Here is a 17,268-nt window from a genome sequence, read left to right as displayed (position 1 = left end):
CCTTCTAGGTACATACTTTTGTGTACCTAGACAGCTGTGTTATTTACTAAAGCAATGTTCTATGTTAGCAAAATAAAAATACCTACAGGATATGATTGTTTTATTTTATTATTCACATTTATTATTATGCCCAATACGTTAAGTAGTTTATTACCCCATCTTTACACTTTGTATCAAATGCCGCTGCAAGTTCTCTTCTGAGTACTTGTGGCTCTGTCCATCCTATTAGGGATAACATGCGTGAGTGCTCGTCGTTACACAATCTTTAAATGATACAATTATTCATTCGGTACGGTTATTTCATTCGTCCGTTCAAATGTAGTTCCAGTTCTCGACAGTAGAGTTGCCATTTAGGGTGATTTGAATTAAACTGTTATAAAAATTTTGTAACTTGCAAATCAAGATTGTTTATAAAGATGATGGCATATTGGCCCCGATTCCTGTAGACGTCTAATTTTACTTTAAGTTATACCTGTCAATTTCTTTTACACTGAAAAGGAAGGGGACGGATGATTGACAATTCTTAATTTTAGGAAGAATGAGTAAATGAATGGATAAACCGGGCGAATCAAAAAGGTTTCTCGCTGGTATGCAAACCGTTTGACGTGTGCTGTCAACATAATTCTGTCGGGTTACTGACGTGTGTTCCATAAATTTTATGCTTGTCGATTACCCGTCCTTTTTCTTTTCGGCGGATAAGAAAATGACAGATATAACTTAAAATAAAATTAGATGGTATTTATAGGAATTAGCACCATTGTATTGCATTAGTCTACACTCTTTCTGAGACCATAAAAAACAATAATATAACAGTGTACTAGTGTAAGTGTGACTATAACAGGGTTCGGGGCAGCGGGAATTTGGGACAGAATTGTCTGCTAGCATTCATGATGTGACTGTTCCCTTTGAGATTTAATTTAAAATACTACAAAATTTAAGTATTCTACTATTGCTAGCTTTTTACAATAAAGAGCACTAGTTAGAGCATTATTTAATAGGGAAAATATAAAAATTGATAATATTTACACGAACGAAACTGGTAACCCAGATTAGAACGAAAAAGGTGCTGTAGGTGGCGCCAGCGCGATCGTAGGTCGGTCGTTGACATTTCATTCAATCAATCGACAATTTATTTTCATTCTTTCTCATTCATTCCCCGATGTTCATCGACCGAGACAACTCGTCAGTCGTCACTTATTTTCGCGTTCCGTGACAAAGGAATCTGAGGAAAACATGTAAATCTTGACTTAAAACGGGAATGGCTAAGATAGAATAAGTGTTATAGTTACGAAAGGTATTTTTCGAGTCGATCCGATTTAAAACGCGGGGTTCGCCGTCGATGTACAAAGTCGTTTTATCGAGTTTCTCAGTGTTTATATGTTTAGTAAACGGGATATCTTTCGGTGTTTGTTTTGCAAACAGATAGTTAGTTACCCCGTCGTCGATTAAAAAGTGAGGGAAGAATCGGTTGTGCGCGTTAATTGTCTGTCGGTTTGGACGCGGCATGTGTGGTGTGCAGTGAGTGAGCAGTGAGGGAGGTCGGACGGTCGTGATGGCAGGCTATGTGCGCGGCGTGGTGCTGGCGGCGGCGCTGCTGGCGCTGGGCGCGGGCGGCGCGGCCGGAGCCGACTCTTGGCTGAGCAGCATCAGCGTCAACTGGCGATCCGAAATGTCGGGCGTGCTGGAGATGGCCGTGGTGAACTACTCGACGCCCGTCATCAACACCACATACACGGCCAGCGTGGAGTTCGACATGCGCGCCATGGGGCCCGTGTACAACGCCACGCCCCTCGCCATCGACGCCATCGCCAACAAACAGGCATATCCTGAAGGTATACCTTCCAACTTCATGTTTGTAAGCCCACAAATGAGATTATTTTCAGGAACATATGTGAATTTTTAGTATGTTTCATACAGCTTTTACTAAGCATTCACATATTGTATCAAACATTGCTCACCTCACCTGTCTTTATTTGTTCATAATTATTAGCTACCTGACAAATAAATACCGTAAGTTTTAATAGATACCTAGGTACAGTTTAGTCTTCTAATGACCTATGCTGAGGCATAGCTCAGCCTACTCCAATATCCTCCTAAGGCCCACGGCCCTACTAGTAGTACTAATCCTATTGTTTAACTATTGTGTCTGGAAATCCGGGCCTTACGACAATATAGGTAGTATAGATCATTGCATGCATTGTTTGTTAAAAGAAACTTGCAACCTGAAGGATAAGGATTAAGTAGGTAGACACTTGCATAACTGACATCAGTAGTGCATTTCATCTTATCTTCACCCTCTTTTTAAAATGAAACAAAAGGACCAAGATTTGTAGGTAGTCTTTATTAGACACAGCTGGTAATAGAAAAAAAATATTTGCGATTTAGGGGCTTATCTTAATATGCCAATACAACATAATGATCAATACGCCACTATGCTGTAAGATCAATGGCATTGTACCATTGCAGTGAGTTGCCATTGTACTGATGTGTATGGTGCTAAACAAACAATTACCATACAATAGGACAGCGACAATGGAGTGAGCTGCATCAGCCCAGTGCATCGCCATTACAGGGAACATGCCACACAGGAACTATTCCAGTCTCATACACCATCATATAACTACTGCTGAATTAATTGGGAATGTAAAAATGCATTCGGTTAAGGAGCTTTGCCCTCCTTTGTTTTCTTTAGATGTAATTAGGTATCTAATATAATTATAGTATTCAAGGTGCCTATTGATGTAATCTTAATGGTGGCAGACCTACAAGACAAATTATATGTGATGAACTGTCTGCCTACACTAATGCATGTGAGGGATGAGTAACTAACTAGAAAGGTTTATGAATATCAAATTGATTATTTATCTATTTCTTGATTGAATGACATTTAAATATGTAGTTTCATCAAGAAGTAGTCATATTCTAGGGTTTGAGTATGTACCTTCAGTCTACATACATTAAATTGACATAAATTTATTGTTGCTTATTAGACATTGTTAAAAAAAATTGTGGTTAGTCAGTCATAGATCCATAAAAATAATGTGGGTAGGTACTATTTACTAGATCAATGGGTAACTCCCATGGGTACTGAATCGTTTCAATGAGATTATAGCAATGTACATTAATAATATTCGACATAGTAATAATATTAGATGTCGCTGCGGGGGCGACACGGCGCTCCGCCACTGCACTGTGTGCGCCGCCGCCGGGACTCGGGGCGCCGGATGTACAGAAATAACACCCCCGCCGCCACCACTAGTGGGACACTTGTCGCGACCATCTATTTTCCTCTGTTATGATAAAATTGTCGTTTTCCACCCACATCAATCTGATTCCAATCAAGCAGACTTTTATTTGGAAAAACTTAAACCTGGGGGGTCTTCAAGCTCTATTTACACACTCAGAATCAACGCAATTATCACGGATCAACCTACTGAAGGTCAATTTCACATTTTTGCAACAGTTACACATTTTTATATACAATGTCCTTCTTGTATGACGCCTGTTGGTGAAGAGTGCGCGCACACACGAGTGTGTCGCGGCCGTCGACCTTATGTCGCAGACGCACTCAGCTGCTTGTACGATCTCTTGTTCATGCCGTTTTAATAGTGTCATAATGATGACTTGTTATAATTATGAAACGATTAAAAGTACATTTCCATGAAAACTAGGCTAGACGTAATCACAAAAGCGATATCATTCATTCAAAGACAGGTAGATGCTGGTCCTTCACCTCATGTAAAGCCGCAATGTACTTGGTTCCCCAGCAGGCATCCCACCACGGCTCACTGCTCCGTTTTTACGGTCCCCTTATTGTGATGCAATGAGCCGTCTCTTCGTCCTATTTACTCGGGTGCTTCATTCCTTTGTTGAGTCGTTTCCTCATTCCGTATGGTAGTTTCGAAATATAAAATGTTTATATTAAATATATAAGTACTCGTATAGTCAAACTAGCACGTCGTCGTTCTTCACATCCGGTTTCGCTAGTCTAACTTTAGTGTCAAGGCTTCTTATTGCATACATGCGATCTATCTGGCTTGTGCCCGCAGTAATGCATACAGCTGTAAACTTGTTATGTGGCCACGGGGCCCGTTTAATCGTCTAAACGCTATTTCTTGAGCTGCAAGTAAGCGGGCCGTTCAATTCGACCTTATTCGGCGAGGCAGTCGGCAAGTGACCGCACACGCACCGCAGTGATAGATAACGGTCGCACACTCACTCGCTAGTCCTCACTCGACACTGACTCACTAGTTCACTACTTGTATCGCCAGCTGCATACTAAACATATCTTTTCAAACATGTACCTATATTCAAAGGTGATGTTTGGTGTAATCTTCAGAGTAGGTAGTAACTATATACGGTTTCTAAGTTTGGGAAACACAATACTAATTATTATTTAGTCGTAATAAATTCCATTTCTATAGAAATTAATTAGTCATGCTATTTTATTATATTTTTTCTGCTGCTCTGTGTATTGTTCCATTTTCCTCCTTTCAGTTTCCAATGCACTAATATGAGGAAAATCAAATCATTAAATTATGTGTGTCAAAATTTTTGTTTATGGTTATTTAGGACATTGCAGGCCAACAGTAGTAACATTATTTACACTAATGTTGCAGAATCACCTTATTGTCCGAAAAGTAATATAAAAAGTAATATTTTCCCCCGGCTATACAGGTTGCGAGAAGCTGTAGTACTTTTAGGCGGATGAGACGTTCGTTATGTAAAAAATGACGATTCAAAGTGATTTTGAATTTTAATTTGAAAGATCTTAAAGATACATACATTGCTGGAGGAAATGACTAATGAATTTATCAAAGAGAAAACAATTGTCATTATGATCGACATTGTTAACACTATAATTAATTAAATTAGCTAACATTGTTGCAAAGCATTACACTAATTGCTAGTATCGATAGTAGTCTCGCAGTCGTTAAGGATGACAATGGTCGGAGATGCCATGTAGGGCCTTGCCGGGGTGGTCGCGCGGCGCGCGCCCTCCACCAGCCCGCGCTCTCCTCCAGCCCGCGCTGGCTACTTCCTGCCGGCTTGCCCGCAACTGACACACACTTCAACAACCTACAGATTTTACATATCAGTGCCTACCAGGACAATTTTCATAGTAAACACAGTTTTAATCGGTTGCGGTTGTGCGGTCACGAGTACTAATATGTAACATACACTTTGAAACCATGTCACATTAACTTTTTTGACAAATTAAACCATAAGTCTCATTAAATGTCAAATATGTTAGTGCGACAGGGTTCTAAAGTGGGTACATGATACCTATTGCTCATGACTGTACTTGAATTACATGCATTTGTGTTCTTTGTTTTGCGAATGTTTTGTTAATATCAATAAACCGTTTCGGTTATCTGTTTTTCAAAATATGGCATCGCATCATTGATTATGGAAGTGGTTGCTTATTGTGTGGGTGCAGAAATGATCTGGTGCGAGCCTTCCTCGGCGGATCACTTCCCACGTCGCCGGCCTGCTTCCTGTCCCAGGCGTTGTGACGCTCCACCACTGCTACAACACTGCATTGTATGATTTCCTGTAAACATTCTTCACATTGTTCATTTTCATCTGGCTCCTGCGAAGGCCAGTCCCCTTCTCTTCTATCGTGAGCTAGTGTTATCGCTAAGACTAAATACGTTAATATTTAAACGACCAGATGTCGTTTCTCGTAATCTAGGTACTTAATTAAGGACAAAGAGGTAAAACCCGCTGCGATTGTAGTTATGAGTTACGACAGTTATTTGCTCGGCGAGATAAATGCAGTCATATCACATAATAGCGTCAACTTATGTGATAGTATTATCTTTGTTTACTTCCTTTGCGTTGTTCTCTCGTCGTTGTCTACAGGTTGCGTTCTTGTTGAATTGGAAATATTAGGCACAGTTGCATTGATTCGTATTAGAAATGGCATGGAGGCCCGTCCGGTCGCACAAATATGGCGGCGTTATCGAGGGCTGTATTGAGTGTACACAATAGGCCGTCTGGGAGCGCCCGATGTTGCGCACGTCTCTAATATCACAGGCTACATACTTACAAACTGTCAAACCGTGTTTCTCCCCGGTGGATTGCATTCAATCTTTTACATGTCGCAAGTAATTGATTTGCAAGCCACTTGTATTGTCTCACCGTTGTTGCCTAGTTCCCGCGTCATTATGACTCAAAGTTTCTATTCCAACAGCTGTAATCTCGAATGATACAGTAACACTCAGTGCAGTAGTTTTACTGTGGGAGCTATTTGAGTTTTCAGGAGTGCGTCCTGGAAATAGATTTTCTATCACATATATTCAATGCATAATAATAATGATATAGTAGCGCTTTAAATTGTATCGGTCAGGTGTGTATTCAAAGTAAGTCCCGTGGACCACGGCAGTGCGGCTGTGACGTCACCGCGCTCGTCGTCCTTGCCTGCGCGCGCGCACTTTCACCGCTGATGTCATCCGTGGTCCGCAGAAGGAGCCACATAGCTTCTTTGTTCTCACATATGTTGCTCCTCCATAACAACTTGTACATACACTTTGGACTGAACTTTTAGCAAATAAAGCTTTGATACGTGAGATACAAGTACAAGTTAACGTCTTTCGTATTTAATTTGGTTGTTAATTGATAAACAACATGTTACAAAAATTCAGAGGGAAATGTGATATTCATACATTTTCAAAATTTATTATAATACTAGCTTTTGCTCGCGGCTTCGCTCGCGTTAAATTTGGGATGACGCGGTTCCTCTTTCCTGACTTAAAACACGGAAGAGAACTCAGAACAGAATCTAAATCTCAAAAGCCAAACCAAAACGATTGTATAAGCGATTTGATCAAACGTATTGCAATTATTCTACAATCGACCGTATCTATACACGATAAGAAGAAGATTATAAAGTGTAGGAATATTATAAATCTAAACTAAACGAATTAATCCAATCCGAAAAGCAACTGTAGAAGCGAATCCGAAACTGAGTTTGTTTTCGGAAAACGGAAAACCAAACCGGAAATCGGAAAAGCAAAGTAGTGTTACCCGATAATCGTTTGTATATCGATTCATGTTCAAATTTTCTAAGCCCCTAAGTATGCTAAATATCGATATCCATATGATAGTATGGATGCGGTCGATTGTAGAATAATTGCAATACGTTTGATCAAATCGCTTATATTGCAATAATCGATTTGGATTGATTTGAAGATCCGGGTTTGATTCCCGATGGGGACATTGTCGAAATCACTTTATGAGACTGTTCTTTGTTTGATAAGGACTTTGCAGGCTTGCACCTGATTGTATGATAGAGTAAAATGACTCCGTGCTTCGGAGGGCACGTTAAGCCGTTGATCTCGGCTATTAGCTGTAAGAACACCTCCAACAACCCGCAGTGGAGAAGCGTGGTAGTGGTTATTATAGTAGGTACCATGTTTTAGGAGCAAATAAATAATTTTAATTGTTACATTGACTACTTGGTTAGATTCCCTCCCTACGATCGATGTCATTTGAAATAGAAATGATGTTACTATAACCACATTCCATAACACGTTTGACATTTCAAAGAGCAGCGGTTTTAAAAACAGGATCGTATGATTGTTAATAATCAGATTGACGCAATTAAAGCACATAATAACGGGTTCTTACCGCGTTTAAATGGGGATATGAGACAGATTGACGTAGCAAATAGCGATTGCCATTAGCTGACTGTTTATGGGTTTTCATCTTCTTGAATTGTGTGTGACGCATTGTTACGAGCTTCCCTTACATTGTAGGTTTTCAAAAAGATTTTCTTCTGGGCGACACAGACCTTCAAACTACAATCATTACTTTCAGATATTGAAATACCAAAGTAGTCGTAGTTGTATAGACATTTTAATTTAGGTTCAGCTCGACATTGTGTCAATTGTATTCAATGGTTGACCTTCTAGCTAGCGTGTAACTAACAGGCTTTTTATATTCATATTGTGGGGCGCGTGTGAGTGTAAACGAGTCAAAAATTCAAAAAAAAAAAAAATTCAAAAAATATCTTTATTCAGTAGGTAACATAGTTACACTTTGAATCGTCAATTTTTACATAACGAACGTCTCATCCGCCTAAAACTACTGCAGCTTCTCACAACCTGTATAGCCGGGGAAAAGAAGCTGCAAGAAAAACCTCGGCACAGGGCCCTAGACGTTCTTTTAAAAAAAATAAAAATAAACATAAAATATTGATATACAATTGAGTAATTTAGCTGCCTAATATCAGTTCTCAGACAGTTAATCCCATGCATTCATATCTTCTAAATAATCACTAACTTTATAATAACCTTTTTTGTAAAGTTTTTGTTTAACTACTTTCTTAAAGCAGTTGAAAGGCAAATTCTGAATGTCAATGGGAATCTTATTGTAAAAACGTATACATTGCCCCTTAAAAGATTTAGTAATCTTATGTAATCGACTGACTTGTAAAGCAAGTTTATTTTTATTCCGGGTATTAACAATGTGCCGATCGCTATTTTTTGCAAATAATCCTATATGTTTTTTTACATATATTAAGTTTTCAAAGATATATTGTGATGCCATAGTTAAAATATTAATTTCTTTAAATTTATTTCTAAGTGACATCTTGGGTCCCAATTTGTAAATCGCCCGAATGGCCCGCTTTTGCAGAACAAAAATGCTGTTCACATCTGCAGCATGACCCCACAGCAAGATGCCGTACGACATTAGACTGTGGAAGTAGGCAAAATAAACTAATCGCGCGGTTTCTACATCGGTTATTAAACGAATTTTTTTGACCGCGAATGCTGCTGAGCTGAGCCTTTTGGACAACTTATCAATATGAGGACTCCATTGCAACTTAGCGTCCAAAGTAATTCCCAAAAATACAGCAGTATCCGTGAGGTCCAATTCCTTATTTTTTACAATAATAGAATCGAGCGGCCTACTAACATTCGATAACGTAAAATAAACATATTTTGTTTTATTTTCATTAAGTAGCAGGTTGTTTACAGTAAACCAATCCACTACCTCTGAAATGGCGTTGTTTACATCGTCAAAGGAATCTTGTCGTCTCTTTACTTTAAAAAGTAAGGAGGTATCATCTGCAAACAGCACCACTTCATGTTTTACAAGACTAGGTAGGTCGTTTATGTAAACTAGGAATAGAAATGGACCTAGAATTGAGCCCTGCGGGACGCCTATAGTGACGTTAGATCCACACGATCTGGAGCCATGCACATCAACCCTCTGAACGCGGCCACTAAGGTACGACTCTAAAAGAGCGATGGCATTATCTGTTATTCCATAGTGACGAAGTTTCGCGATCAATATATCATGACAAACGCAATCGAAGGCTTTGGAAAGGTCACAAAAGACACCAATAGCATCTTTGGACTCTTCCCAAGCCTGAAAAACATGATTTATTAACTCAACACCAGCATCGGTTGTTGAGCGACCCTTTGTGAAACCAAATTGTTTATTAGACATTAAATTGTTTAAATTGAAATGTTGAAGTAATTGCAGTAATAAAATTTTTTCAAATATTTTACTAAGCGTGGGTAGTATAGATATTGGTCTAAAATTAGTAGGGTCAGAAGTACTACCAGCTTTAAACAATGGAATGACTTTACTGTGCTTCATTAAATCTGGAAACACACCATTGTCTACACATTTATTAAATATACATGATAGATAGGGAGCTATGCAATCAATCACGGAGTTAATGACTTTAACAGAGAGACCATGAAGATCTGCAGTCTTTTTCATTTCTAAAGATTTAAAAGCTCTTAAGACGTCCCTAGGACTCACGTGTGTAAATGTTAGTTTATCTACTTTGGACGTATCTATGTGCTCCTTTACAAGTGACTGAGCGAGTGCAGGAGATGACTTCAAGTCCTTGGTAGTCGAAAATGGAATGTCAGTAAAGAATTTTTCAAAAGCTTCAGCAACTTGCTTATCATTTGTGAGTAGTTTACCGTCAATTTGTAATTGATACTCGAGATCGCGTGCTTTGACTTTCCCATTTTCGCTATTTATAACTTTCCAAGTCATTTTAATAATATCTGAGCTACCTTTAATTTTACTGCTAACAAACATTGCCTTCGCGGTAACGCAAACACGTTTGAAAACTTTTGAATACCGTTTTACATAGTCGTGAAAAGCTACGCTATGATTGTATGTTCTTTCTTCATAAAGTTCATACAACCTGTTTCTACTCTTATAAATTCCTACCGTCGCCCAGTCACTAAAAATTGGTGTGTCTGCTTTCTTAATTGTTTTTGCCTTAAATACTTTACTAACTTCCGATTTTGTTAGATTAAATAGGGAGTTATATAACAAATTTGGGTCATCACAGTAAGGAAGTTCTGGTAATTTGTTTGACATATTATCTTTGAATTGTTCTAAACGACTACTTGATATGGGATTGCATGTAACATCCTTTTTCAGAGAGCGGTCAATAAATAAGTTGAAAGATATTTGTTGACCACAGTGATCTGACTTTAATTTATTAATTATTAATTTATCACAAGGTTCTAAGTTACTAAAAATATTATCGATACATTTCGCGGACTGTGACGTGATTCGGGTTGGTTCTGAAAAAAGATTTACAAGATTATAACACAGAAATAAAGATTTGAATGTAGTACTTAATGAGCAATTTTCCAGAATATCAATATTGAAATCACCGCAGACGATAACATGTTTGCTTTTATTACATAATTTGCATAAAGCTTCATCAATAACTTTCTCAAATAGATCATAAGATGAAGCGGGGGGTCTGTATACGCTCAATACAATAAGCCGGCTGAGTTCAATACAGGCTAGCTCAACAGTTCGCTCAACTGAGAGACTTACAATATCCGTTCGTTCCTTATATTTTAAACAATTACGTACTAATATTAATGAACCGCCACGGATAGCCGTCTCCCTGCTGTACGAGCTGGCAACCTGGTGATTATTGAAGCAAACGAACTCATGTTTTTTTAGCCAATGTTCAGTTACGCACATAATATCAACACAATTACTGTTTAAAAAAAGTTCAATTTCAAGTTCCTTGCCCAATATTCCTTGTATGTTTTGGTGTACCAGGTTGATTACATTTGTATTTTTCTTATTGCATTTTATATTTAATATGTCCTCATTTAACTTACTACAGCCAAAGTTTTTCTCTGTTGTCATTAAATTTAATTTAAATTACAAATGTCAGAAATAAAAATAGGCTGCTCAATAGGAGCAGACGCGTTAAAAGCCAACGAATTGGCTGATTCTATTGTAAAAAAAAAGGATAGCGACTTCGCTATTTGTCTTTTGTAAAAGTTAGATAGATAGTAATATCTATCTTTGGTCAAATAAAAATTCCTAACATAGGAATTCGTATCAATAAACTGAAACTTATTATAATAATCGCATACTAAAGTATGCAACGTCAGGTTTAGATCATGTCTAAACTTATTTTCGGTTTTTAGCTGACTTTGGCTGAAAGGCAATGCAAACAAAATCACTTGTGCTACATTCGGTAGGCTGTTAAGTAAGGAAATATAATGAGTAAGTAGTTCTTTGTTCGCGTTACCTCTCCTACCGGCCAAGATTATGATTGTACTATTTTGTGAGAATTGATATGAAATTATTCTTTTTAAAATGTCTAAATAGGAGGCACCCGGCATACAATTATTAATTACTGCCCGCCTCAAGAAATGGCTAAGTTGTAAACCCATTGATTTGCCAATTTCGTCACTAAACATAATAATATTTTGCGCTTTGTTTACCGGCGCGGGCGCCGCCTGCCCGGTCGCCGACGAGAAGGACGTATTATTGTCATTATCAATAGGTGTGAGGAGCAAGTCCTGCGGCGCCGGTACCAGCTGATGGGCCGGCGCAGGCGCGGACAGAGGGGAGGATTCGGAAACACGAGCAAGCCGCTCAGTCTGCGAGGATGAATGCTTGCATCTATACTGACGATTAATTAGTGAATCGAAGCGTTCCGCGTTGTGAAAACTCAAACTCACTATCTTATCAGCGGCCAGCTCGTGCTTTCGAATAGTTTTCTGAGCTACTTCGTAGTCCAGTGTCATATATTCTAAGGATTTTGTCAGTTTTTTTATCTGTGCCTGGAGCTGATCAATTTCACACTCATATTTTTTTGTTTGGTTTTCTAACGTTACGGTACAAGTATTAATTTCGTTCAATAGATGTTGCCCCGTATTAAACAAGTGATGGTGTGAAGTTGATGCTTGTGGTGAGTCACAAGTGAGGTTACTCTTTGAACACAACACCTCGTGAGATGGGGTGGCGGCAGGGACCAAGTCAGGTGAGTCTATGATCAGCTCGTCAAACAGCGATTGTGTCTGAGACGTTTTAAAAGTACTATCCGCGAGTTCAAAGTCCGATATTTGTTTATGCGCGTCGCGCAGCTCGCGTTCCAGAACAACGGTGCGCTTGAGGGCGGTCTCAAACTCATCGCAGCTCCGGTCAAACACATGCACCGTTCTTTGTAGCTGGTCATTTTGGTCTTCCACATCATTTAAACGCTGATGTAAAGCCGCCATCTCACTCTTTAATTGTTTATTTTGTTCTAGTATGACTAATACCTCCTTCTCGCTATCCTCTCTCTCTGATAGTAGCTGCTCACATAACGCTTTAGAATTCTTAAGTTCTAGTAAAGCCAGCTTTAATTGATCTTCTAGCTTACGAGCTGCCACACTGCGAGTAGTCATAGAAGACATAGTACTCATAGTGTTTTAAAGCAACAAAAAGAAAAGTAAACGTTTCAGTGAGAAGCCACCAAAGAAAGAGTGGTAGTTACTTACAATTTTGATAATCGTTATTCTTTAATAAGTATTTAGAAAGCACTATAGATTCCGAAAAGATTCGCACTTTTGAGTTTGTAACGGTTTAACTGACACAAAGACACTTATCACAATTTAAACGCCTTATAGCACTTATAACCACACAAATTTATACAATATTGTTAAAATATGATAAGAATATTATGACGAAATTGGTTTTTTATGAATTTATATACGATAAATTAATTTAAATAAAAAATAAAAGTGGAGCCGTGTACTCCAGTAGGTTAGTATCAAAAGGTTGTTTTCAAATAAAAGACCTCCAACTTATAGCAGATGAGTTCACAAACACTCATCATTCATTTAAGAGCCACGCTCTTGTTGGTGTAGCATTCTCCATTACTGTCTATCAATGACCAATTCTGTGACTTCTTTATAAGACACGACGTTTGCCTTGTCTGTAATTTGTTCCAAGTCCCCCTTTCTCTCTTTCCTTCTAGCTCCCTTCTATGATATTTTTAATAAATTCGTCGTGTCTCATTAAGTGTCCAATCATCTTGCCTCTTCTGTCCACAAACTGTAAATAAAGAGCACGGAAGGATATCTCAGAGTATCAAGTCAAGAATATAATACTAATTTGTTGTTTGTTACATGTCGTAGAGATTAAAATTGCATTGAAAAGGATTGCAACATTCGCCGGTCAATGCACCTAAATGTTATTAACCAAATACGTGGTAATAGTAGATATTTTTATTTAAGTAGGTTCATTAAAGATACAGTCCCGTGGTGTTGAGTTGAGAGTAGCGTAGGTAGTTGACCTCAAATGAATGAGACAAATGTAAGTGGCATTACAGCGCGTGAAGCTGTGGTATGATGTAGTGTGTGCGGCGGGCGCGGGCCACGCGGCGCAGTGGGTCGTCCACACGTCCTTCCTTCGCGAGGACACCGCACTGCGAATCAAGTAGTTAAGATAAAGACCAATTTGTCTCTTACTTCCTTCCATTTACGAGCAATAATAAACTTTAATCAGTCTTTATTTTGTGAAATTATGATAAGTTTTAAGTAATCACGTGACCTAATTTCATAATAAACTATTTTTGTAACGAAATTTTATCAGAGACGCTAAGTTAGTAAATAATAGTAATTAAATAACATTAATTATATTGCGAAGTTATGTTTTGAAAGATTTTCGTAAATATTAAAATGCGGTTTGCAATTTTACAATATGGCATGAAATAAAGTAACCTTGACGCTAAATACTTCTATCGGTATTGTACCATGTAAAAATACTGTATTTATAAGTAAGTGAATTGTAAGTACAAAGTATTTTTGGATCATGTTATCAGTATAGTTGGTTGGTTAGTGTGTGCGGCCCCCTGGCCGGTGCACTCGCTGAGGTTTGTTTACCCACCTGGCAGACGCTAATTGTCTGTGCGAGTTGAGTCCGTCACACGACACAACACACCACACTGTCCAAACACAGCACCACACGTGCTGTACACGCTGTGCTACCTATTTGTTGATCAGTCGACACACCTCTTGCTACAATGATTCGCCTACTTTCAACCTATTTACGGCAACGAAACTCGATCGATGAATTTGTCAGCGACCCGCTTAGAAACGAGTAAACGAGCTATTTCCGTGTTACTCTGTGCACCTCTATCGACTGAGATTTTGGGTGTATGTATTTAATGGTGAATGGATCATAGGTAATTGATATCACTTGGTTTCGGTTAATGGCAATAGGCTCGTCCTCTTATAACATGAGACTTAAACATAGCTGGCGGGCGAGGAGTGGGTATGTGTCTTCGTGGATACACGCGTATATAGAAATGTTATTTAAGGGTATTATCGTTGGTGCGCTTAGCCGCTTACATGATGTGTTTAGTGAAGTCGGAGCTTATAAGAGGTCGATGCCCGCTGCGTTATCGCGTCCGATCCTACTAGCGGCGACGTGTGCTCACGAGCTGTGAGTCAACGCGCCGCAGCCGACGGCGGATGCTGCCGTGCTGCCGGCACGCTGCTGGCCGCGTGTTGCCCGCTCCCGCACTCAGTGTCACTGCCACGTCCGCCGCGCGCCGCTGCGCCTCGTTACATCCATTGTTTTATCTTGCTGATAGCGCACTGTCAAGGGGACAAACCTGTCATTGCAAACTTTACAAGGTCTTTCCGTTTCTGTGCTATCATTACAGTTTGTTTTTAATTATATCTACCTACATTCAATTTAAACATCGTTAATGAATAATTGTTACACCACATATATCATCAAAACGAGATACTTGTCTTTGACACCTCTTAACTTAGCGCAGGGCGTGTCAAATGACAATCAATAGTTTGATTTTAGTCGCGTCGTCTTTTGTTTATCTTTTCCTTCGCTTTGATGCGGCAACAGCAAAATGTTTGTAGGTAAAGGTTAGGTTTTTAAACATTATACAAATAAATAACTGTACCAGCAAACGTAGTGATCTATATCAGTGAACGAACGTAGGAATCGCAGTGAGGTCATTGTTAGTAGGTACCGTGGTCACTACTAGTGTCCACTGTTACATCTGTTTTTTTTCTGGCATCAGTATACATATTATTAACTTCAGCTTACTTACGAGTTGTTTATTTATTTTTCTACTCCTCTACTTTAATCTGGCATTTAAATAACCAAAAAGTCTAATATAAGTACATACATAATTAAACTCTTTGAAAAAGTGTACGCTCTATGGCCTATAAAAGCATTGTTTACAAAGTGTAACTGTACTATAATGTCGCCAAAAAAGCATTGTTGTTGTTTTTTTTTTTTGACCTGGAAACTGGCACCTTTACTTTGTTTGGTGCCATAGATATACTATAAAAAAAAAGTATACATTTGCCGCCATTTTCCCGCGCGTTGGAAAATAAATTGGAAAATTTTTGTGTTTCGTTTCAAAACACTAAAAAGTATAAAATAAAAAGGAAAAATGACGTCGTCGTAGAAAAAGTATTGTATGCAACGTTGTATAACTAGGTCAAAAAATGCTCGTGGCGTCTCTTATTGCGATGTTCGCCAAGGCTCACATCGCAACTCACGCCACTCGCATTTTTTGACCCTTCTTATACAACTGTTGCATAAAATACTATTACCAAACCGATATATTTTTGTTAAATTAGGTGATTTCTGATAAAATTTTGCATATTGTACCAGGCTGCTAGAAACGTAAAGCAGCTATAAGCTGACGGAGCGGACGTTTCACGCAGCTGATATGATAAGATATCGGCGTGTAACTGTGGTTAGTTAGCACAGATGCGGCGCGGGCGTGACGTCACGACGTTCCACCCCTCCCCGCGCCGCCGCCGCGCCGTCGCCTGCACTGATAACAATGACTGCTATCGGCTCATGCTCGCCTAGTACTTTTTCAGGAGGCACGCCGTGGAAAGCGTTTTTCATCACGACGTCACCGTGAAAATATGTGAAACAGAAAGACAAACACAGTATTTTGGTTACTGTTTAGAAAGAAAAAGAACTGTGAAGAAAGGTTGCCTGGAAGAAATTGCTGCATGAGCAATAAGGCTGCCTGTTGTGCTTTTCTGTATATGTTGTCCTTATCTCTGTATTTTGTGTCCATTGTGCTCAATAAAGTATTTTATCTATCTGTTTATTAAAATTATTTTGGTTGGCCTCGATATGAAACTTATATTATTCGTATTCAGAGTGGATTGCATGCGGGATAGTCTCGGCAATTTTCGTTCCTTGGAACAAAGCCAATATTTTTCATCCATATTTTCTTGATCTTTGAAGTAAGTGCAACGTTTCGGTATTTATAGCGCAGCGACAAGAAATGTACGGTCTTGTTGAATAAGGCGACGGCAGGCGTTTACGACCAGGCTCGTGTCAGCCGCTGCACGCGAGCAACTCCCGAGCACTTTACGAGGAGAACTCGTTAAAACAACGAACTTGTCAGATATTCTGCAGTCTATTGTTTGTTTTGTTGATCTACGCCGATATAAAAGCCCGCTGCCACTGCCAAATTCGTGTTGTTGGAGTGGAGGGCACGGTGTTTGGTGTCCCGGATCCGTTGGATCTGGGTCGCACCTGCAATGCGACGCCCTCCTACTTGACCTGTTTCGCAAGCGATGCAGTGCGTCCCATGCGATTACCAATCGGCCCTTGCTGGCTGGTGCAGGCTGCCTCTAGTTGCCACAGGTGACAGGTCCCGAATTTGCTTGGCACGTAAACAGCTAGCCGATTGCTTTCGACTAACTAATTGGTTGCATTCATAACTACATACTTTCAATGCTCTGCAAATTGCAATCGTGCTAACGTTTCAAGAGCTTATATGTAGGACAAGTTCAGACAGTTACATTGAAACTGTGTTCTTTCAAAGAAACACTGTTTGAGAGTAGTCGCTAATCTGTACGACCGTACCGGACGACGCGACGTATGAGTAATGAACTGTGGCATATGAGAATAGCATGTGAATAGTGTATGATGGGGTATTGCAAGTGGTGCGGTGAGGACTGGCGGCAAGGGAGCGCGAGGTCG

At 39.3% G+C, this 17,268-nt stretch overlaps 1 protein-coding gene across 3 annotated transcripts in view; it reads left to right on the top strand.

The window, feature by feature from the left end:
• Positions 1-1,146: 1,146 nt before the first annotated feature.
• Positions 1,147-17,268, top strand: part of LOC126369204 (prominin-like protein) — a 45,033-nt gene continuing 28,911 nt past the window's right edge. For all 3 annotated transcript variants that reach the window (XM_050013509.1, XM_050013508.1, XM_050013510.1), the window contains exon 1: positions 1,147-1,832. In XM_050013509.1, the coding sequence (XP_049869466.1) occupies positions 1,553-1,832 (280 nt within the window). In that variant the 5' untranslated portion in view covers positions 1,147-1,552. The remainder of the gene's footprint in view (positions 1,833-17,268) is intronic.

The sequence above is a fragment of the Pectinophora gossypiella genome, chromosome 8 (assembly GCF_024362695.1).
Source record: "Pectinophora gossypiella chromosome 8, ilPecGoss1.1, whole genome shotgun sequence".
Taxonomy (NCBI): domain Eukaryota; kingdom Metazoa; phylum Arthropoda; class Insecta; order Lepidoptera; family Gelechiidae; genus Pectinophora; species Pectinophora gossypiella.
This window is presented reverse-complemented; position numbering and strand designations above follow the sequence as displayed.